We start from the raw sequence: 23,624 nt of genomic DNA, 5'->3' as shown, positions 1-23,624 counted from the left end.
GTATTATAGGCAGGTAAAGGGGGGATTCAGTAGTATAGGCAGGTAAGGGGGATTCAGTATTATAGGCAGGTAAAGGGGTCATTCAGTATTATACGCAGTTAAAGGGGGATTCAGTATTATAGGCAGGTATAGGGGGATTCAGTATTATAGGCAGGTAAAGGGGGGATTCAGTAGTATAGGCAGGTAAAGGGGTCATTCAGTATTATAGACAGGTAAAGGGGTCATTCAGTATTATAGGTAGGTAAAGGGGGATTCAGTATTATAGGCAGGTATAGGGGGATTCAGTATTATAGGCAGGTAAAGGGGGGATTCAGTATTATAGGCAGGTAAAGGGGGGATTCAGTATTATAGGCAGGTAAAGGGGGGATTTAGTAGTATAGGCAGGTAAAGGGGGGATTTAGTAGTATAGGCAGGTAAAGGGGGGATTTAGTATTATAGGCAGGTAAAGGGGGGATTTAGTATTATAGGCAGGTAAAGGGGGGATTCAGTAGTATAGGCAGGTAAAGGGGGATTCAGTATTATAGGCAGGTAAAGGGGGATTCAGTATTATAGGTAGGTAAAGGGGGGATTCAGTATTATAGGCAGGTAAAGGGGGATTCAGTATTATAGGTAGGTAAAGGGGGATTCAGTATTATAGGCAGGTAAAGGGGGATTCAGTATTATAGGCAGGTAAAGGGGGATTCAGTATTATAGGCAGGTAAAGGGGGATTCAGTATTATAGGCAGGTAAAGGGGGATTCAGTATTATAGGCAGGTAAAGGGGGATTCGGTATTATAGGTAGGTAAAGGGGTCATTCGGTATTATAGACAGGTAAAGGGGGATTCAGTATTATAGGCAGGTAAAGGGGATTCAGTATTATAGGCAGGTAAAGGGGTCATTCAATATTATAGGCAGGTAAAGGGGGATTCAGTAGTAGGTAAAGGGGGATTCAGTATTATAGGCAGGTATAGGGGGGATTCAGTGCTATTAAACTCCCAGACACTGATGACTGTGAAGTGATAGGAGCCTATAAATCCAGTCCAGTTCCGGCAGAGCTCATCTGATCACACTGCTAGTCTGTGGGCTGTTCTTGTCTGGTGTGTAAATCCTTTTGTTGGCAGACACTGCCTTAGCTAAGGACCTACTGTCAGGTTTCTCTACCCTGCTGTCCTCCCCCCTCCCCCCATTGGAGGTTGTTATTAAATTATATCTCAGAGCGAACAGAGACTTAAATATTTAGGAAAATAAATGGTGAGACTGTGTTTACGTTGTCTCCATCTGGACTTGATCAGCCTGGCGTTAGGAGAGCCAACCACTGGTTCCTCCAGGTTTAGTCAACGTGCCTTCTTAGGGAATTTGTTTGGGATTACTACAATTCCTCTTCCTCCTCCTCTTCCTCCTCTTCCTCATCGTCCTATTCATCCTCTTCCTCCACTTCCTCCTCTTCCTCATCTTCCTCCTCCTCTTCCTCCTCTTCATCTTCCTCCCATTAATCTTCTTATTCCTCCTCTTCCTCACTTTCCACTACCTATTCATCCTCCTCCTCCTCCTCCTCTTCCTCCTCTTCCTATTCATCCACTTCCTCATCGTCCTATTCATCCTCTTCCTCCTCTTCATCTTCCTCCCATTAATCTTCTTATTCCTCCTCTTCCTCACTTTCCACTACCTATTCATCCCCTTCCTCATCCTCTTCCTCCTCTTCCTATTCATCCTCTTCCTCCTCTTCCTATTCATCCTCTTCCTCATCTTTCTATTCCCCCTCTTGCTATTTCCCCCTCTTGGAGCTACTTCAGCATGGCAGGATGGTTCTAATACAACTCTTCGTATGTCTTCAAGTACTAGGGTTCAGAGAGAGACCTGAGGGGAACAAGAGATAAGGAGAAGTGTAATAGTAATTTCCAGAGAAGTACATATGGGAGATTCCTCTGTAGTAGCAGACCTACAATATGTATCATCAGTGATTGACCCCAGTACGCTCAGCAAAGTGTTGTGAGGGACGACGTGCTAGTGGCTCCATGCTGGGTTTAGCTGGATCTCATGCTGGTCTTTTCACTAGAGATCTCCACTGTGCTCCATAGAGACTAATATCCCCTGTGCTTCCTCTTGTCCACTTCCTGACTCCCTCTGGCCTCCTCCAGCCTACTCGTCCATTTGTTTCTGCTGGTTAGATCATGGAGAGATTACCATCTCCCAGCATGAAACTTGGGGCTGGGGAGAGGAAGTGGAGGAGGGATCTCTGTCTCACAAATAGGACCTTAATATGGTCCTCATTGCTGTTGTCGTACAAGATTGAATGCTTCTGGTGATTGTCGCCTCACCAAATGGAAATTCTAATGACGTAGTCCATCACTGAATCAGATCTAGTCCTCTGCTGATGACACAAATGCACTATTATTCATGAGCGTGGTTGTGACAGCTTTGTTTCTGAGGTATTGTCACGAAAAAAAACAAATATGATGGGCAATGAAACATTTGGTACAGTACATTACGCCAGCAATGTTAAAACTGATTTGGTGACTCTCTATGGTAGAATTGTGAGGCAACCTCACTCATCCCATAACTTATTCATTGTATTTATGGCAGGGAGCAGAGGGCTAGGCTCTACTAGCACCAGGCAGACTCAGCAGGAATGCAATGCTTAGCGGTAGCTAACTATTCACATCAACCAGTCACTGACTGTAACTGGAGCCCTGCACTCCTGTATGGTAGGTTAGTTACCTGAAAGGACCTCTGGACCCGTCGTTAGGCTCTATGACTAAACCTGTACAATGCATAATAATATCCCACTTATTCTCAAGAAAATAATTTCGGCAGGAAAATATGAGATAGAGCTATTCTCTTTCTTTTTGTGCTACTGCACCTTGGGGTGAGGTTTGGTCTAGCAGTGATTAGCCTTGGGATGAGGTTTGGTCTAGCAGTGATTAGCCTTGGGGTGAGGTTTGGTCTAGCAGTGATTAGCCTTGGGGTGAGGTTTGGTCTAGCATTTTTTAGCCTTGGGGTGAGGTTTGGTCTAGCAGTGATTAGCCTTGGGGTGAGGTTTGGTCTAGCAGTGATTAGCCTTGGGGTGAGGTTTGGTCTAGCATTTTTTAGCCTTGGGGTGAGGTTTGGTTTAGCAGTGATTAGCCTTGGGGTGAGGTTTGGTCTAGCATTGATTAGCCTTGGGGTGAGGTTTGGTCTAGTAGTGATTAGCCTTGGGGTGAGGTTTGGTCTAGTATTGATTAGCCTTGGGGTGAGGTTTGGTCTAGCAGTGATTAGCCTTGGGGTGAGGTTTGGTCTAGTAATGATTAGCCTTGGGGTGAGGTTTGGTCTAGCAGTGATTAGCCTTGGGGTGAGGTTTGGTCTAGCAGTGATTAGCCTTGGGGTGAGGTTTGGTCTAGCAGTGATTAGCCTTGGGGTGAGGTTTAGTCTAGCATTGATTAGCCTTGGGGTGAGGTTTGGTCTAGCAGTGATTAGCCTTGGGGTGAGGTTTGGTCTAGCATTGATTAGCCTTGGGGTGAGGTTTGGTCTAGTATTGATTAGCCTTGGGGTGAGGTTTGGTCTAGTATTGATTAGCCTTGGGGTGAGGTTTAGTCTAGCAGTGATTAGCCTTGGGGTGAGGTTTTGTCTAGCAGTGATTAGCCCTGGGGTGAGGTTTTGTCTAGCAGTGATTAGCCTTGGGGTGAGGTTTGGTCTAGCATTGATTAGCCTTGGGGTGAGGTTTGGTCTAGCATTGATTAGCCTTGGGGTGAGGTTTGGTCTAGTATTGATTACCCTTGGGGTGAGGTTTGGTCTAGCATTTTGAATGTCTATTTTCCATCCTTTGTTTGGGCATTGTGAATAGAAAAGGACGTCTGTACTGGCCTGCTCTGGCTTTTGTGTCTCATTTCACAGTCTGTGACTCAATTCAGGTTTAATTGGAGACCTACTTTGCCCTGCATGCTGGACAAATCCTGAAAATGTGTCTGCTGGAGTTCAGAGATAATGACGAAAGCAGACCTATTGGTTAAGTTGCTCAACATAAGCTGCATGAACAGGAAATCTACAGCTGTGTTGAATTGCTTACCTCACCACTGTCCCATTGCCCCGATCTTGAAAATACTGTATGCTTTACCGTAAGTCAGGGACCACAGACACATCTCTGTCACGGTTCTCCTTCGAACTATGTCCAGTTTGGCTTTAAAAGGGTTTGAGTTAGGTGAGGAAGTTTACGTTTGTTATTCTTTGCTGGTGTTTTGCTGTAGTTTGTGTCTCTCTCACCCATGCGGGGTGACTGTACTCTGCTGCATCCTCTGTAGTGGGGCTTTGTTTTTATATCCCCTACTTTAAAGATGTTACGTTGAAAGGTTTCTGCTTAAGGAATCACCATGGAGTAAACATCTAGAGAGGATAGGGGTACAAAACACTCTGTTGAACAGTCATTATCAGGGGGAATCTCCTTTTAAGTGAGACGTGTCAGACAGGTCTCCAATGGGAACTCAAAACTAGGCTACGCTCCTAACTGGGATGAAAATGTGCTGTTAAGAATGAAGAACAACAGAAGGGATCTCCAACAGTAGTTGCCTTTCATAAATCCTCCTGCATATCAAGACATTACTCATATCTAAAATGAGTCCCACATATACAGCAATTCATTCACAAAATGTATCTGTCTTAGTGAAAAACGTCTTACTGAAAATGAAGTTCTACTGAGTAGGTCCCGTGTGGCTCAGTTGGTAGAGCATGGCGTTTGCAACGCCAGGGTTGTGGGTTTGATTCCCACGGGGGACCAGTACGGGAAGAAAAAAAATAATTATGAAATGTATGCATTCACTACTGTAAGTCACTCTGGATAAGAGTGTCTGCTAAATGACTAAAATGTCAAATGTAGTTAGGTTAGAGGCCTTGTGAATGGGTGATGAGGGTTGAATGTGTCAAGATATTTTCTGTGAGGACTGGCATGTTGAAAGCCCTAGTTATTCTAGTGGTATTATGTTGATACTGTAGATACTACTAGGTGTATCTGTGTTACGTCATTCCGTCAGTTCAACACCCACCACCAGCTGAAGGAAACAGCCATTAGAGAGAGAGTAGGAGAAAGGTAGTGGAGGTGTTGAGACACAGAGTTTTATTTTTTATTTCACCTTTATTTAACCAGGTAGGCTAGTTGAGAACAAGTTCTCATTTACAACTGCGACCTGGCCAAGATAAAGCAAAGCAGTGCGACACAAACAACAACACAGAGTTACACATGGAATAAACAAACGTACAGTCAATATGATAATATAAAAAGTGTATATACAGTGTGTGCAAAAGTCCAGGGGCCGGATTCACAAAACCTTCTTAAGAAGAAATTATTTCTTAACTGCAATTTTTTCCTTAATTATAGACTTATGAAGAAAGTTTAGCAAAGTTGCTATTCCTCAATAAAGTTATTGGAAATGTTCTTAAGGATTTTCTATGTTTCTTCCTAAGAAAAAAGTTAAGAACAAATGGAATTCTTGAAAATAATGTTTCAGGATTTCTTCTTGGAAATGTACTTAACTTTAGGACAGCTAAACCCTTGTCTTGAGACGAATGGATACTTTTATAACCTCTCTAGGGCAGGTGGCACCAAATCGTCCCACCTACGTAACAGCCAGTTGAATCCTGTGGCGCGATATTCAAATACCTTAGAAATGCTATTACTTCAATTTCTCAAACATATGACTATTTTACAGCATTTTAAAGACAAGACTCTCGTTAATCTAACCACACTGTCCGATTTCAAAAAGGCTTTACAACGAAAGCAAAACATTAGATTATGTCAGCAGAGTACCCAGCCAGAAATAATCAGACACCCATTTTTCAAGCTAGCATATAATGTCACAAAAACCCAGAAGACAGCTAAATGCAGCACTAACCTTTGATGATCTTCATCAGATGACACACCTAGGACATTATGTTATACAATACATGCATGTTTTGTTCAATCAAGTTCATATTTATATCAAAAACCATCTTTTTACATTAGCATGTGACGTTCAGAACTAGCATACCCCCCTCAAACTTCCGGCGAATTTACTAACAATTTACTAAATTACTCACGATAAACGTTCACAAAAAGCATAACAATTATTTTAAGAATTATAGATACAGAACTCCTCTATGCACTCGATATGTCCGATTTTAAAATAGCTTTTTGGTGAAAGCACATTTTGCAATATTCTAAGTAGATAGCCCGGCATCACAGGGCTAGCTATTTAGACACCCAGCAAGTTTAGCCTTCACCAAACTCCGATTTTCTATTAGAAAAGTTTGATTACCTTTCCTGTTCTTCGTCAGAATGCACTCCCAGGACTTCTACTTCAATAACAAATGTTGGTTTGGTCCCAAATAATCCATAGTTATGTTCCAACAGCGGTGTTTTGTTCGTGCGTTCAAGACACTATCCGAATGGTAAATAAGGGTCACGCGCACGGCGCATTTCGTGACAAAAGATTTCTAAATATTTCATTACCGTACTTCGAAGCATGTCAACCGCTGTTTAAAATCAATTTTTATGCCATTTTTCTCATAAAAAAGCGATAATATTCTGACCGGGAATCTGCAATTAGGTAAACAGACGAAAGAAAATACAGCATGGGGTCGACTCGGGCACGCGCCTAAGCTCTTTGTCCTCTGATCGGCCACTTGGCAAAGGCGATAATGTGTTTCAGCCAGAGGCTGCCTCGATATCGTTCAGCTTTTTCCCGGGCTCTGAGAGCCTATGGGAGCTGTAGGAAGTGTCACGTTACAGCTAAGATCCCGAGTCTTCAATTAACAGAGGCAAGAACAACAACACCTTGTCAGACAGGCCACTTCCTGCATGAAATCTTCTCAGGTTTTTGCCTGCCATATGAGTTCTGTTATACTCACAGACACCATTCAAACAGTTTTAGAAACTTTAGGGTGTTTTCTATCCAAAGCCAATAATTATATGCATATTCTAGTTACTGGGCAGGAGTAGTAACCAGATTAAATCGGGTACGTTTTTAATCCGGCCGTGTAAATACTGCCCCCTAGCCCTAACAGGATAAACATTAACGTTTTCTTGCGCCACAGACACAGTTGGCTACCGGATATTTAAATACAGCAAGAAAACAAATTAAACACGCATTATCTAGCTAGCTAGTAATTAACAATATATTACAATATTCTATGTGTTAAATAGCTAGCGCTATCTCATCAATTTGCAAAAAAGAACTTGGCTAACTTAGGTAACGCGTAACGTCGTTAGCTATGTTGTTGACTATAATGTCGTTACGCGTTAGCTAGCTAACGTAGCTACCTAACTTACCGGTTGCGCAGTCCCTCTACCACCATCTCTCCTGTCATGGACGACACCTTCTCCTCCAGCTGGTCCACATGAATGGTCTCTCAGCTCCCTTCTTCTTAGCAGCCGACTTGATGTCGGATCACTTCTTTTTTACTGCGTCACTGTCCCTTGCCATACCACCGACGGCAGAGACAGACTCACCCACTCTCACCCATCCTCTCTTTTTGGTCTCTGCAGTGACCCCGCAGTTATTCAGTCTCCCCAAAAGCAACCTTTTCCTGGCTGCTCTTTCCTCCACCATCACTTCAAGCTCTTGTTTGCTCTTGGTTTTTTTTCTCTTTCCTTGGTTATCCATTTTTATTTTGATGTAGTTAATCTGATGGCTATAATGTGTGAAAAATAATGAAATAACCAAATCCTATCATCCCTGTCACATAAGCTTATTTATTGGTTTCAAGCATGTCACTAATGTCAATGACACATAAGAAGATATTTACGAAGTTCTTAAGAAAACTACGAATTCCTAAGAACATTTAGAGAAATTGCATTTACGAACTATTTTATGAACTTATTATTTTTTTCCTAAAGAAACTTCTTACGTTTTTTCGTAAGAAATGTTTTGTGAATCCGGCCCCAGCTCCTCAGGGAGGGAGGGAGCCCCATGGCTGGGCTGGGTGGCTGAGATCCAGGCTGAAGCCCTGGGTGTGTCTGTCTGTACGTAGTTCCCTGGCCCTGGCCTGGAGCAAAACAATGTGTAGGAGAGGAGCATCCCATTCTGGCCCTGCCTCCCTCTCTGCCCTCTAGAACCTCCACAGACCTGAGACCATTCTCTAGCATGAAACAATATTTTCCCGGAGCATTTAGTAAACCAGGTCCACATACTGTAGTACTAAGAAAAAAACATGTTAGGAATCTGTTGTCATTCCCGAAGGATGTCTTGTATAGCTGTCTTTTCTTAATCTTTCGTGATTTACCGTTTTCAGAGCATCACTCTACGCTCTTCCAGTCTCATAATTTAACCAGAGCCTGGCATGAACTTGATTTAATTAGCTAAATAAAACTGTTTTCCGTCTACAGATTTCGACTCAGAGACGCCAAGGAAGAACTGTCTACCCCACAGTGCCTGAGAACGCCGAGAAGGAGGCGCAGAGTCTGTTTGTCCAAGAGGTAAGATCCTACGAGTGCAATAACCCTGCAGGAATGAACCTTTGTGCAGGTAGAGCAGTGGTTTTATTGACAGTTTGGTGTTGGCATTGAGATGTGCCATTACTTTCACCATGCAGCCATATTAACTACAGACATTAGAGTCAGTCTTCAGCCAGCTTCTGACCTGTCATTTATGTAGATGGCGACCCATACACGATCAATAGATATGGAACACACTGTGCCGCACAGACTTTAGGGTCTGTGATGATTTCCCCATTGTTTATTGAATGTGTCCAGCCGAACCGAACTTCTATTTCACTTAGCACACACTTTGTTACACAATGGTGTTTTATTGTTCAGTACAGACAGGCGTAGGAATTATGGGCTGTTACTGGAAGCCATCCAGCCAATAGGAGTTTTTTCATTCTCTTCAATAACATCTGTTCAGGCCAGGAGACCAAAAAACTGATAAACGGAATCCAGTTCCAAGGTAAATGGATTGTTCTTCTCAAAACGTCTGGTCTTCATTCTCTCAGAGCCCTGTTAACAGTAGTGCCTCCCTGTACCAAGCCCGGTAAATGCCTTCTGCAACTAAGTGGTATTGAAATTGATCTTGAAATCAGAATATAGTCAGGCTTACTGTCCATTCTGTTCTGAATTATTAGACCAAAAGTGAGTGCACAACAGTTCACCTGACACAAGAAGTCTGGGGTGAAGTGTCAAACACACGCCTTAAACGCACCTGCTCTGGGGTAACTGTAGATGGGAGACGTGACAGCGACCTTTGTATTGGGCTATGAACTCCTCCTTACTGGACTGCCTGGCGCCCCTAACAAAGCTGAAGTATTTTGATGTTTGTTATTTATTAGGATCCCCATTAGCTGCTACAAAAGCATCAGCTACTCTTCCTGGGGTCCACATGAAACATGACATAATGCATAGTACAGAACATTATTAGTCAAGGACCAAACTATATACATTGAAAATGTCACACATAGCCTACATATCTGTTCCCAGGCATAACTATGGATGGGTCATAATTCCGATTTCTGTCATACTGTTATCATCATAAAACATTTCCTTTTTTCATTGCAAGATTTGACTCAACCAAAAAACGACCATTTTAATCACCAAGAAAAGTCTCAAAGCATTTAGGTAAAAGCTGATATCTAGGATGTGAGATGAGACAAAGTCTCAAAGTTTTACTTAATCCCAGATTTTTAAAATATGAACTTTTTAGTCATCAAGTACTAAATGTGAAGGCAGATGAGGAAGTGGCTGCTGAACTACTGAGCACTGATCTACTGAGCACTGATCTACTGAGCACTGATCTACTGAGCACTGATCTACTGAGCACTGAACGACTGAGCACTGATCTACTGAGCACTGATCTACTGAGCACTGAACGACTGAGCACTGATCTACTGAGCACTGATCGACTGAGCACTGATCTACTGAGCACTGAACGACTGAGCACTGATCTACTGAGCACTGAATGACTGAGCACTGATCTACTGAGCACTGAACGACTGAGCACTGATCTACTGAGCACTGATCTACTGAGCACTGAACGACTGAGCACTGATCTACTGAGCACTGATCTACTGAGCACTGAACTACTGAACGACTGAGCACTGATCTACTGAGCACTGATCTACTGAGCACTGATCTACTGAGCACTGATCTACTGAGCACTGAACTACTGAGCACTGATCTACTGAGCACTGAACTACTGATCTACTGAGCACTGATCTACTGAGCACTGATCTACTGAGCACTGAACGACTGAGCACTGATCTACTGAGCACTGAACGACTGAGCACTGATCTACTGAACGACTGAGCACTGATCTACTGAGCACTGATCTACTGAGCACTGAACTACTGAGCACTGATCTACTGAATGACTGAGCACTGATCTACTGAGCACTGATCTACTGAGCACTGAACGACTGAGCACTGATCTACTGAACGACTGAGCACTGATCTACTGAGCACTGATCTACTGAGCACTGAACGACTGAGCACTGATCTACTGAACGACTGAGCACTGAACGACTGAACACTGAACTACTACTTCTCTTTTCTGCCAACTATCTGCATTCCTGTTACGTGAGAAGAAGAAGACTTAGTTTGGTTAACACATATTGGTTGTTGTATGCTTGTATGAATGTTTCTGGTTTCTTTAGACTAAACATTGAAACTGTGTCTTGATTTACACATGAAAGCCGTTGATTGTCTCTCTCTTTGTTTCAGTGCATCAAGACCTACAACACTGACTGGAATGTTGTTAATTACAAGTATGAGGATTACTCTGGGGACTTTCGGCAGCTTCCAAAGTAAGCCTGTTGTTCAGAACGGTGTCTTGACAGTACAGTGTTGTATATCATGTAACCAAGTGGTGATTTCCTTCTGGGCGAGTTAGTACAGCTACCCTCTTTGTGCCAAGATTTCATACTAAAATGCACGCACACAGAAACACGCACACACACACAGGTGTCAGACAGTGTCAGGCTGTCTGTAATCTTCTATCAGCCTTAGTTGCTGATTGGTGAGGAGGTTTTGGCATGGATACCCTACAAGGAAATGCAGGGTTTATGTTTTAACCAGCAATAACAATGGATGCTTCCTGTTCAACCCAAACTCAGGTTATTCCTGGAGCAGTGGGATTTAGTCCGTGTGGAAACTAACCCCTGTTCTAAGAGTGTCTCATTAGTTCCAGGAATATGGTTTCCAGTGTCATCGTTGTGGAATTTGGACATGAAATGAAGCTGCCCCAACCTTGAGACTTGCCATTGATGTCAACAGCCCTTTGGTCACCATTCAGTGTCCAGGGAGGGAAATTGAAACAATGAAATATGACGTAGCATGACACTAATTTTTACAGTGGTTTTCCTGGGTTGAATTAGTTCAAGGTTCCTATGTAAGTGGGACTTGTACTGTACATTACATCCGGTTTCATTTCTTATAACAATTAATGACCTCTGATAGATAATGAATGACCTCTGACCTCTGATAGATAAGATCAAATCATACTTTATCCACATCCTTGTGTTTTACAGCAAAGTGTCCAGACCAGACAAACTGGCTGTCCACGTTTTTGAGGTTGATGAAGATGTCGATAAAGATGAGGTAAGTGAATGTCTGCAGAAAGTTACAAATAACAAACTATTTAGCTAAGCCACTTGTGTTTATTCCTATCAGCACACAGATCTTAAGCTTTTACCTCAACTCTTGACCCTCAGCCTTGCCCACATGCTCCATGTACAAATCATTTTATATCAAATAACCCTCCATACAGACAGACAGACAGAATAATTCGTTAAATTTTCATGCTCCGCTAAGACAGTCCAGCAGCATTCTACACTGCCAGAAGGCCACGGTATCTAAACTATTTACTCCTAGAAACCTGTATTTCCTAGAAGAACACCCCTTCTGAGTCTCACAAGCATCAGATCCTATTTCAGTTATTCATTCAGACGAGAACTGATTTGGCTTTCCTGCTCCAATCACAGTTGTTAAATGTCTCCGGCGAGAGATGAAAGAGTTCTGTGTCTAAACAGCACATATTGTGCCTAAACAGCATGTCTAAATAGCACATGTTGTGTCTAAATAGCATGTGTGTCTAAATAACTTATTGTCACAGGCGTCAAAGTGAGTAGACCAAGGTGCAGCGTGAAATATGTTCATCTTGTAGTTTAATGAAAAAAGAATGAACACTACAAATAAACAAAAAATGACAGCAGACAGTTCCGTCAGGTACTTACAACTAAAACGGAAAACAACTACCCACAAAACCCAAAGGAAAAACAGGCTGCCTAAGTATGGTTCCTAATCAGAGACAACGATAGACAGCTGCCTCTGGTTAGGAACCATACTCGGCCCAACACAAAGAAATACAACACATAGAATGCCCACCCCACACCCTGACCTAACCACATAGAGAAACAAACCCTCTCTCCCAGGTCAGGGCGTGACAGTACCCCCCCCCCCCCAAAGGTGCGGACTCCCGGCCACAAACCTGAACCTATAGGGGAGGGTCCGGGTGGGCATCTATACTCTGGTTCCCCACACCGCCACTCTGGGTTGCGGACCGCTGCTGAAGCCTCTGGGCTGCAGACCGCCGCTGAAGACTCTGGACTGCGGACCGCCGCTGAAGACTCTGGACTGCGGACCGCCGCTGAAGCCTCTGGGCTGCGGACCGCCGCTGAAGCCTCTGGGCTGCGGACCGCCGCTGAAGACTCTGGGCTGCGGACCGCCGCTGAAGACTCTGGGCTGCGGACCGCCGCTGAAGACTCTGGGCTGCGGACCGCCGCTGAAGCCTCTGGGCTGCGGACCGCCGCTGAAGCCTCTGGGCTGCGGACCGCCGCTGAAGACTCTGGGCTGCGGACCGCCGCTGAAGACTCTGGTCTGCAGACCGTCGCTGAAGACTCGGGGCTGCGGACCGTCGCTGGAGGCTCCAGGCTGGGGAGCGTCGCTGGAGGCTCCGGACTGGGGAGCGTCGCTGGAGGCTCCGGACTGAGGAGCGTCGCTGGAGGCTCCGGACTGAGGAGCGTCGCTGGAGGCTCCGGACTGAGGAGCGTCGCTGGAGGCTCCGGACTGAGGAGCGTCGCTGGAGGCTCTGGACTGGAGAGCGTCTCTGTAGGTTCCGGACTGGGGACCTTCGCTGCAGGCTCCATGCCATGGATCATCCCTACTGGTTCCGCGCCATGGATCATCACTGGAGGCTTTGTGCTGTGGATCATCACTGGAGGCTCCGGGCCATGGATTATCACTGGAGGCTTCTTGCCATGGATCATCCCTACAGGCTCCGGGCATGGATCATCACTGGAGGCTTTGTGCTATGGATCATCACTGGAGGCTCCGGGCCATGGATCATCACTGGAGGCTTCGTGCCATGGATTAACACTACAGCTCCGGGCCATGGATCATCACTGGAGGCTTCGTGCCATGGATTAAAACTACAGGCTCCAGGCCATGGATCATCACTGGAGGCTTCGTGCCATGGATTATCACAGGAGGCTTCGGACCATTGATCATCACTGTAGGCTTCCTACGGGGAGCTGGAACCGGTCTCATCAGACTGGGAAGACGCACTGAGGACCGCATGCTCAAAGCAGGCACCGGCCGTACTGGGCTATGGAGGCGTACTGGAGGAAGAGTGCGAGGAGCAGGCACAGGACGTACTCGGCTATAGTGGCGCACTGGAGGGAGAGTGCGCGGAGCAGGCATAGGACGTACTGGGCTATGGTGGCGCACTGGAGGGAGAGTGCGCGGATCAAGCACAGGGTACACTGGGCCTTGGAGGCGCACTGGAGGTCTGGCGCTTAGGGCTGGCACAACCCGTCCTGGCTCGATGTTGACTATAGCCCGGCAAGGGCGGAGCGCTGGTACAGGACGAACTGGGCTGTGCTGGTGAATGAGGGGTACCGTGCGTAGAGCAGGTGCAGGATAACCTGGGCCGAAGAGACGCACTGGAGACCAGAGACGTTGAACCGGTGCACTTCTCCCTGGCTGCCAGCCAACTCTAGCACGGCAACGGTGAGGAGCTTGCACCAAGTGCACCGGGCTGTGAGTACGCACTGGCGACACAGTGCGTATCACCGCATAACACGGTGCTTGCTCGGTCACTCGCTCCCCACGGTAAGCACAGGGAGTTGGCTCAGGTCTTAACCTCGCCTTAGCCAATCTACCCGTGTGCCCCCCCCCCCCCCCCCCCAAAAAAATAATTGCCGCTGCCTCTCGGCTTCCTGTGGCTTGCCTAGCCGTTCCTCCCAGTATCGTCATTCCGCCTTCGCTGCCTCTATCTCCCATTGCGGACGGCGATACTCCCCAGGCCTTGTCCAGGGTCCTGCCCCATCTAGGATCTCCTCCCAGGTCCACTCCACTGAGCCATACTGCTTGGTCCCGCTTCTCCTCCTGGGGAGTGCACGCTGCTTGTTCTTCTTGTGGTGGGTAGTTCTGTCACAGGCGTCAAAGTGAGTAAACCAAGGTGCAGCATGAAATATGTTCATCTTGTAGTTTAATGAAAAAAAGAATGAACACTATACAAATAAAACAAAAAATGACAGCAGACAGTTCCGTCAGGTACTTACAACTAAAACGGAAAACAACTACCCACAAAACCCAAAGGAAAAACAGGCTGCCTAAGTATGGTTCCTAATCAGAGACAACGATAGACAGCTGCCTCTGGTTAGGAACCATACTCGGCCCAACACAAAGAAATACAACACATAGAATGCCCACCCCACACCCTGACCTAACCACATAGAGAAACAAACCCTCTCTCCCAGGTCAGGGCGTGACACTTATATTATGTCTAAATAGCATGTTGTGTCTAAATAGCATGTTGTGTCTAAATAGCATGTTGTGTCTAAATAGCATGTTGTGTCTAAATAGCATGTTGTGTCTAAATAGCATGTGTTGTGTCTAAATAGCATGTTGTGTCTAAATAGCATGTGGTGTGTCTAAATAACATGTGGTGTGTCTAAATAGCACGTGTTATGTCTAAGTAGCACATGTTATGTGTTACGAACCGGCTCAGAGTTCGCAACAAAAGGGAGACAACGTGGAGACAAGGAGTATCAAAAATATATATTTATTAGATACCATAACTAGCACAACCAAAAACAAGGTGTCTGCATGGAGAGAGTCTCTCCAATGACTGTGGAAGAGGTGTCTTTATCCTGGGACACACCCGAGCCCAGGTGTTTCCCATCAAGCTGACGACCCTTCCAACTCCGCCCACTGGCATCCTAATAAGGAACAAGAGCAAAGAGAGAAAATACAGCAGACAGAGCGGGAGGGTCGTCACATATGTCTAAAGTATAAAGGGTAATTAGCTGCAGGACTTTGGTTCACTGGCCACCTCTCAAATGGTCTCAGGTTTTTCTACTCTGCTTCTCATGCGGAAGTTCATGTGTTCATGGTCCCAGGCTCCTCACTCCTCACAGCTCATGGGTTTGGCCCTTTTTGTTGTGAGCAAATTATTTTACATTTAGTGACTGCCTGATTTATATATCTGTGAAACCGTAGATAGAACCCTTTGGTCTGTGAACCATAGAAATGTCTGATTCTGCTGTTGAACAGTGTAAATTAGTCTTTGTTGGAATGGCTTGTGAGACAGGGAGTCAGTGCACACGAGGGATGCTATGGAGTGAACATTAGGTCTGACAGGGGAGGGGCATTAGGTCTCATAGGGGAGGGGCATTAGATCTGACAGGGGAGGGGCATTAGATCTGATAGGGGAGGGGCATTAGGTCTGACAGGGGAGGGGCATTAGATCTGATAGGGGAGGGGCATTAGATCTGATAGGGGAGGGGCATTAGGTCTGACAGGGGAGGGGCATTAGATCTGACGGGGAGGGGCATTAGATCTGACAGGGGAGGGGCATTAGATCTGACAGGGGAGGGGCATTAGATCTGACAGGGGAGGGGCATTAGGTCTGACAGGGGAGGGACATTAGGTCTGATAGGGGAGGGGCATTAGGTTTGATAGGGGAGGGGCATTAGGTCTGACAGGGGGGGGGCATTAGGTCTGACGGGGGAGGGGCATTAGATCTGACAGGGGAGGGGCATTAGGTCTGACAGGGGAGGGGCATTAGATCTGACAGGGGAGGGGCATTAGATCTGACAGGGGAGGGGCATTAGATCTGATAGGGGAGGGGCATTAGGTCTGATAGGGGAGGGGGCATTAGGTCTGACGGGGGAGGGGCATTAGATCTGACAGGGGAGGGGCATTAGGTCTGACAGGGGGGGGGGCATTAGGTCTGACGGGGGAGGGGCATTAGATCTGACAGGGGAGGGGCATTAGGTCTGATAGGGGAGGGGCATTAGGTCTGATAACAAGACTCCTCCCAGCTCACCCTTCACCTCACCTCTCTCCCACACCACTGTAAGAGAATGTTCGCAGGCCCAGCAGCCGAGAGTGCCCCATCTATAGACCCCTCAGTCTCTTGCAGGGAAGTGGGCCTTCTCCGAGTAGATGATAGTTAAGAAAGTGAGCCTTTTCTCCTTAAATCCCCCCAAAAATCCTCTCACTCTCTCTCAACCCCCCCCCCCCCCCCCCCCCCACACACACACACACACACACAGAGAGAGCAACCCCAGCCCCATGTCTGTTCATGTATTTAAAGACAATAGCATTACCACAGGCAGGGGTAGAACGTTTATGGTCGAATGTGTAAATGATTATGGAATTATTCTGCACTGTATTGCATCTAAGGTTGATTGATGCAACAGTTTTGTTCATCTGGTTGGTTTGGGTGTTGCCAGGCAACATTTGCGGAGCTTTGGGGTTCACTGAAAGTCAACAGAAGTAAAATGTCTGGTCCTCTGGGGACTGGTGTCTTCTGGCCAGAGGGGGATGACTGGAAGCAGGCCCTGAACGTTTCCAGACCCTCCTCAGATGAGTCGATGATATGCTGAAAAAATATTCTGCGCTCTGCCAACACCTTTAAATACATTTTATTGGATGAGAAAGAGAATAGGAATCATGTCATACAAAGTCATCTTAAAAACCCATTTCATTATTGTCAGTTTCTAAAAGCATATGGAACATTGGGTTTTAACTCTGTAGTCTGTCAAAGAGAAGAGGCTTAAACACTCTGGACATGTGTTCTGATCATGAGGACCTGATGGAGACCAGGCCAGGGGTAAAACGCTGGTGCACTGTCACCTCTACCCTTACTACTCTCCTAATTGACTTATTTACACAGATCATTACGCCTCTGGAAGTCTTCATGGAATAGAGATGGTAGCCATGTGTTTTTCGTCATATGTGCCCATTGCCAATGGATTGGATGCTTTCATGGTATACCTAAGAACTGGGATGATATGGTCACGTCTCAGTGCAGAAGCCATGGAGAGGGGCTGTTTATTTGGGTTCATAGTGGAGGTTTGTTGAATATGCTGGCTGCTTGTTTGGAATCAAATAGACCTACACTCTTAGAAAAAAGGTGCTATCTAGAACCTAAAAGGGTTCTTCGGCTATACCCATAGTAGAACCCTTTGAAGAACCCTTTTTGGTTCCTTTCCACATAGGGTTTTGCATGGAACCCAAAAGTGTTCTACCTGGAACCAAAAAAGTTTCTACTTGGAACCAAAAAGGGTTCTCCTATGGGGACAGGCGAAGAATCCTTTTGGAACCCTTTTTTCTAAGAGTGTACATCAAACGGAGGTTTTTCTCATCTCATCCTCCATGTCTCCTATACTGACATTTATATCAGCCACAGGATCAAGGGGCGTTGCACAGTTTGGCAGAGTGTGAGCACAGTAATGTGTTGATGTGGTGCAGTGTATGTCATTGTGTACTGTATGTGTGTTGTCTTGAGTGTGTCTGAGCCCATTGCCATGTTTCTTCCAGGACACAACCTCCCTAGGTTCCCAGAAAGGAGGGATCACCAAGCATGGCTGGCTGTACAAAGGCAACATGAACAGTGCCATCAGTGTCACCATGAGGGTGAGTGATCCTAATGATGATGATGACACTAGCTATCTCTGTGAGGAATGGTTTTTACACAGTGTACCAGATGTATCGGGATGAGCAATAGTCCGTTCTCGTGTCTCCAGTGACAGAAGGATGTAGCTTGATTTTCATCAACACCATTTATCAGACAAACTGATGGATTTTGTGAAACACTAATGGTGTTGACTTCCTCCTAACCATGCTGGGGCAATTATCTGGGCCCAAATTGTGCCTCTTGTTCTCTAATAATAGACATGGGATTGTTATTGTTTTACTGTACTTTCCAGTCTTTTAAGAGGAGGTATTTCCACCTAACCCAGCTGGGTGATGGCTCTTACAACCTGAACTTCTACAAGGACGAGAAGATCTCCAAAGAACCCAAAGGAACCATCTTCCTGGACTCCTGTATGGGAGTTGTTCAGGTAATATTGTGAACTTTGTATCTGGGAATGTGCTTTGACACCATAATTATTAACATTATATGGGATGAGTTCAGGTCATCTAGACAGACATGCTTCCTTTCCAAAGATGTTACTTTCTAAAATATATGTACCTGTGTAAAATCTTATATGATCAGTAAAACTCAGCACAAGTTAAATCTAGCAATGACGAAATGTTTCTGTCTGTATCGCTGCTGGGACCCTTCCCCAATCCCCATTTATGTAATACTACCATGCACTTTAATACCACATGCTATAGCTAGCAGGCACACATCTCTCCATCCCAACACAGGCTTGAAGCATTATTATCTGTCTTCTACTCACAGAGGGATGTAAATGTTGTGTTTTTACTGACCAAGCATTCAGCTCACATTAATTATCTGTCTTCTACACACAGATGGATGTAAAGGTTGTCTTTTTACTGACCAAGCATTCATCTACTCACAGAGGGATGTAAAGGTTGTGTTTTTACTGACCAATCATTAATCTACTCACAGAGGGATGTAAAGGTTGTGTTTTTACTGACCAAGCATTCAGCTCACATTAATTATCTGTCTTCTACACAGAGATGGATGTAAAGGTTGTGTTTTTACTGACCAAGCATTCATCTACTCACAGAGGGATGTAAAGGTTGTGTTTTTACTGACCAAGCATTCAGCTCACATTAATTATCTGTCTTCTACACACAGAGGGATGTAAAGGTTGTGTTTTTACTGACCAAGCATTCATCTACTCACAGAGGGATATAAAGGTTGTGTTTTTACTGACCAAGCATTCAGCTCACATTAATTATCTGTCTTCTACACACAGAGGGATGTAAAAGTCATGTTTTTACTGACCAAGCATTTAGCTCACATGAATTAGATGCATAAAAAGGAGTCATCAGTGTGGAGTTGAGAGCTCAGCCAGGGCCTCTCTTATCTCCTGCCCTACGGAAGTGGCTTTTGTTTCTGCCAGTGAAGACGAGTGGGAGTGTGTACTTGGTATGGAGTGGATGGCGTGGTTGGGCGGTCCCTTGAGTGGATTGGTAAAATATTCAGACCCCTTCCCTTTTTCCACATTTTGTTACATTACAGCCTCATTCTAAAATTGATTAAATACCCCATAATGACAAAGCGAAAACAGGTTTTTATAATTTTTTAAAAATGTTTTACACAAAAAACCTGAAATACCTTATTTACATAAGTATTCAGACTCTTTGCTATGAGACTTGAAATTGAGCTCAGATGCATCCTGTTTCCATTGATTATCCTTGAGATGTTTCTACAACTTGATTGGAGCCCACCTGTGGTAAACTAAATTGATTGGACATGATTTGGAAAGGCACACTCCTGTCTATATAAGGTCCCACAGTTGACAGTGCACGTCAGAGCAAAAACTAAGCCATGAGTTCGAAGGAATTGTCTGTAGAGCTCAGAGACAGGATTGTGTCGAGGCACAGATCTGGGGAAGGGTTCCAAAAAATGTCTGCAGCACTGAAGTTCCCCAGAACACAGTGGCCTCCATCATTCTTAAATGGAAAAAGATTGGAACCACCAAGACTCTTCTTAGAGCTGGCTGCCTGGCCAAACTGAGGGGAGAAGGGCCTTGGTCATGGAGGTGACCAAGAATCCGATGGTCACTCTGACAGAGCTCAAAGGTCCTCTGTTGAGATGGAAGAACCTTCCAGAAGGCCTTTATGGTAGAGTGGCCAGATGGAAGCCACTTCTCAGTGAAAGGCACATGACAGCCCACTTGGAGTTTGCCAAAAGGCAACTAAAGACTCTCAGACCATGAGAAACAAGATTCTCTGGTCTGATGAAACCAAGATTGAACTCTTTGGCCTGAATACCTACCTATCTATTTAGCCTTGGCTACCTAGCAATCTGTTTAGCCTTGGCTTGCTAGCACGTTAGCTGTACACACACCTGTTTGTATTGATGTCCTGGCCGGTGTCGCATTGTCTTCTTTACCTTTGGCGAATTGGGTGCTCTGTAGGCCTATGTTTCTTATCCTGGAGCAAACGTATGGTCGTTTGGTTTATGCGGGTTTCTTCAAACGTAATGCTTTGAGCCAATAGCTCGTCTTTTGGAGGTACAGACGGTAAGCCTATGGCGCGCAATCCACAACTGAACTGGACCATAAGGTTGATGACCAAAACATTGCTTTTGTAAGAAAAACTATTCTGACAACCTTTTACGGAATATAGTATACTAGTTGAACTCCTCGTCTGCCAGTGGGTCAAGCTAGTTGACAGAACAGATGTTGTGTCAGGCTTGGCTATAATGTACGTCGTCTGCCTAGCAGTGGACACTGTGCTGTCTGAAGATCTGGCCAAGTGGGAGTATGTAAATGCTTGTAAATGTGGCAATGTATGCTATCCCCTTCACTCTGATTGGGTGTTTCATTTAGCCCGAGATTTGACATTATATGGGCAACATAACGTGCCTAATTATAAACCACAACAACTGGCCTTGGAGGGGATCTGCTCTTAGGTAACTCTGCAATTATATGCATATGGCGTGACATCATACCCCCCATCTGCCTCAAGCTGCTTCAGCACGCTTCTCCATGCTCTTTTATGAAAGACAAACACACACAGAGAGAGAAAGTCACTGGCCACGTCCCACGTCCCTCTCTCACTAGGTGGACCTCCTCTGTGTGATCTGATCTGAGGTCTGGTGTCCTGAGAGATGTCTCCAGCCATCACCACCATCATAATCCATCCCAGCGCTCCTCAGACTTTCCATGATGAGAGAACCAGAGAACACATCCAAGATCCTCCTCTCCTCTCCTTCCCTCTCCCTCTCCGTCTCCGTCTCCTCTCCTCTCCCTCCTTTCCCCTCTCCTCTCTCTCCCCTCCCCTCTCCTCTCCCTCCTCACCCCTCTCCCTCTTCTCCCTCCCCTCTCCTCCCCTCTCCTCTCCCTCCTCATCCCTCTCCCTCTTCTCCCTCCCCTCTCCTCCCCCCTCCTCTCCCTCCTCATCCCTCTCCTCTTCTTCCGTCTCCCTCTCCTCTCCCTCCTCTCCCCTCTCCCTCTTCTCCCCCTCCTCTCCCCTCTCCCTCTTCTCCCTCCCCTCTCCTCCCCTCTCCTCTCCCTCCTCATCCCTCTCCTCTCCTTCTGTCTCCCTCTCCTCTCCCTCCTCTCCCCTCTCCCTCCTTTTCCCTCTCCTCTCTCTCCTCTCCTCTCCCTCCTCTCCCCTCTCCCTCCTTTCCCCTCTCATCTCTCCTCTCCCCTCTCCTCTCCCTCCTCACCCCTCTCCCTCTTCTCCCTCCCCTCTCCTCCCCTCTCCTCTCCCTCCTCACCCCTCTCCCTCTTCTCCCTCCCCTCTCCTCCCCTCTCCTCTCCCTCCTCATCCCTCTCCCTCTTCTCCCTCCCCTCTCCTCCCCTCTCCTCTCTTTCCTCCCCTCACCTCTCCTCTCCCTCCTCTCCCTGCATAATGTACTAAGGCTTTGTGTGCTAAACAACAGGCCTGCGTATTTGACTCATTTCACAGTGGGGGAGTCCTTGCAGCTTAAGGGATTTAAGGGTTCACAACCTACGGAACCCAGTATAGTGATAATCTACTTCCCACTCACAGTTAATGTGTTATTTAAAGAACCCAGTATAGTGATAATCTACTTCCCACTCACAGTTAATGTGTTATTTAAAGAACCCAGTATAGTGATAATCTACTTCCCACTCACAGTTAATGTGTTATTTAAAGAACCCAGTATAGTGATAATCTACTTCCCACTCACAGTTAATGTGTTATTTAAAGATCCCAGTATAGTGATAATCTACCCTCCACTCACAGTTAATGTGTTATTTAAAGAACCCTGCTTATTAGTCCCTTGATGACGAATCCACTCTGACTCCTGTCCCAAACACCCCCATAACTAGTGTTTACTCTACTGGCCTTGAGCTAATGACTCTCCCTCCCATTCACCTCCCTCTCTACAGGCCCCTCTCTACAGGCCCCTCTCTGCAGGCCGAAAGGCTCAGCCTGATGTTATGTGGAGCTATGATTTAAATAGAAACATTCAGGCAATATTTTGGGGAGGTTGTTTACACAACAGTGGAATTACTACACCTCAGCCTCCCATGGTAAGATCTCCTGGACATTTGAATGAACTCTATAAATACCAAAGCCTGGATGCATATCCGTAATCAGCCACGGTGGTTAGTTTATGGTGGCTGACTGAATCACCAGCTTCGGGAGGTGTGTAATTGAGACAATCTGAGGCCGACCTGAGGTAGTGACATCATTCTTGCTGGCTGATTGAGGGCCATAGGTCAACTCTACAGTTCAGTGTTGCTGACAGACTCAGTCCCTTTATAAGAGCTCAGCTCCAGTGTTGCTGACAGACTCAGTCCCTTTATAAGAGCTCAGCTCCAGTGCTGCTGGCAGACTCAGTCCCTTTATAAGAGCTCAGCTCCAGTGCTGCTGGCAGACTCAGTCCCTGTATAAGAGCTCAGCTCCAGTGCTGCTGGCAGACTCAGTCCCTTTATAAGAGCTCAGCTCCAGTGCTGCTGGCAGACTCAGTCCCTGTATAAGAGCTCAGCTCCAGTGTTGCTGACAGACTCAGTCCCTTTATAAGAGCTCAGCTCCAGTGTTGCTGACAGACTCAGTCCCTTTATAAGAGCTCAGCTCCAGTGCTGCTGGCAGACTCAGTCCCTGTATAAGAGCTCAGCTCCAGTGTTGCTGACAGACTCAGTCCCTTTATAAGAGCTCAGCTCCAGTGTTGCTGACAGACTCAGTCCCTTTATAAGAGCTCAGCTCCAGTGCTGCTGACAGACTCAGTCCCTTTATAAGAGCTCAGCTCCAGTGTTGCTGACAGACTCAGTCCCTTTATAAGAGCTCAGCTCCAGTGCTGCTGACAGACTCAGTCCCTTTATAAGAGCTCAGCTCCAGTGCTGCTGGCAGACTCAGTCCCTGTATAAGAGCTCAGCTCCAGTGCTGCTGGCAGACTCAGTCCCTTTATAAGAGCTCAGCTCCAGTGCTGCTGGCAGACTCAGTCCCTGTATAAGAGCTCAGCTCCAGTGCTGCTGACAGACTCAGTCCCTTTATAAGAGCTCAGCTCCAGTGCTGCTGACAGACTCAGTCCCTTTATAAGAGCTCAGCTCCAGTGTTGCTGACAGACTCAGTCCCTTTATAAGAGCTCAGCTCCAGTGTTGCTGGCAGACTCAGTCCCTTTATAAGAGCTCAGCTCCAGTGCTGCTGACAGACTCAGTCCCTTTATAAGAGCTCAGCTCCAGTGTTGCTGGCAGACTCAGTCCCTTTATAAGAGCTCAGCTCCAGTGCTGCTGACAGACTCAGTCCCTTTATAAGAGCTCAGCTCCAGTGTTGCTGGCAGACTCAGTCCCTTTATAAGAGCTCAGCTC

General features: G+C 46.1%; 1 protein-coding gene across 11 annotated transcripts in view; it reads left to right on the top strand.

Moving 5' to 3' along the window:
* The window catches only part of LOC115155496 (dedicator of cytokinesis protein 9-like), a 178,773-nt gene that overhangs the window by 92,077 nt on the left and 63,072 nt on the right, over window positions 1–23,624 (top strand). For all 11 annotated transcript variants that reach the window (XM_029702157.1, XM_029702150.1, XM_029702156.1 and 8 more), the window contains exons 3-7: window positions 8,309–8,398; window positions 10,633–10,715; window positions 11,439–11,508; window positions 17,740–17,835; window positions 18,129–18,263. In XM_029702157.1, coding sequence (XP_029558017.1) covers window positions 8,309–8,398; window positions 10,633–10,715; window positions 11,439–11,508; window positions 17,740–17,835; window positions 18,129–18,263 — 474 coding nt within the window. The remainder of the gene's footprint in view (window positions 1–8,308; window positions 8,399–10,632; window positions 10,716–11,438; window positions 11,509–17,739; window positions 17,836–18,128; window positions 18,264–23,624) is intronic.

Source organism: Salmo trutta, chromosome 20, assembly GCF_901001165.1.
Source record: "Salmo trutta chromosome 20, fSalTru1.1, whole genome shotgun sequence".
Lineage (NCBI taxonomy): Eukaryota > Metazoa > Chordata > Actinopteri > Salmoniformes > Salmonidae > Salmo > Salmo trutta.
This window is presented reverse-complemented; position numbering and strand designations above follow the sequence as displayed.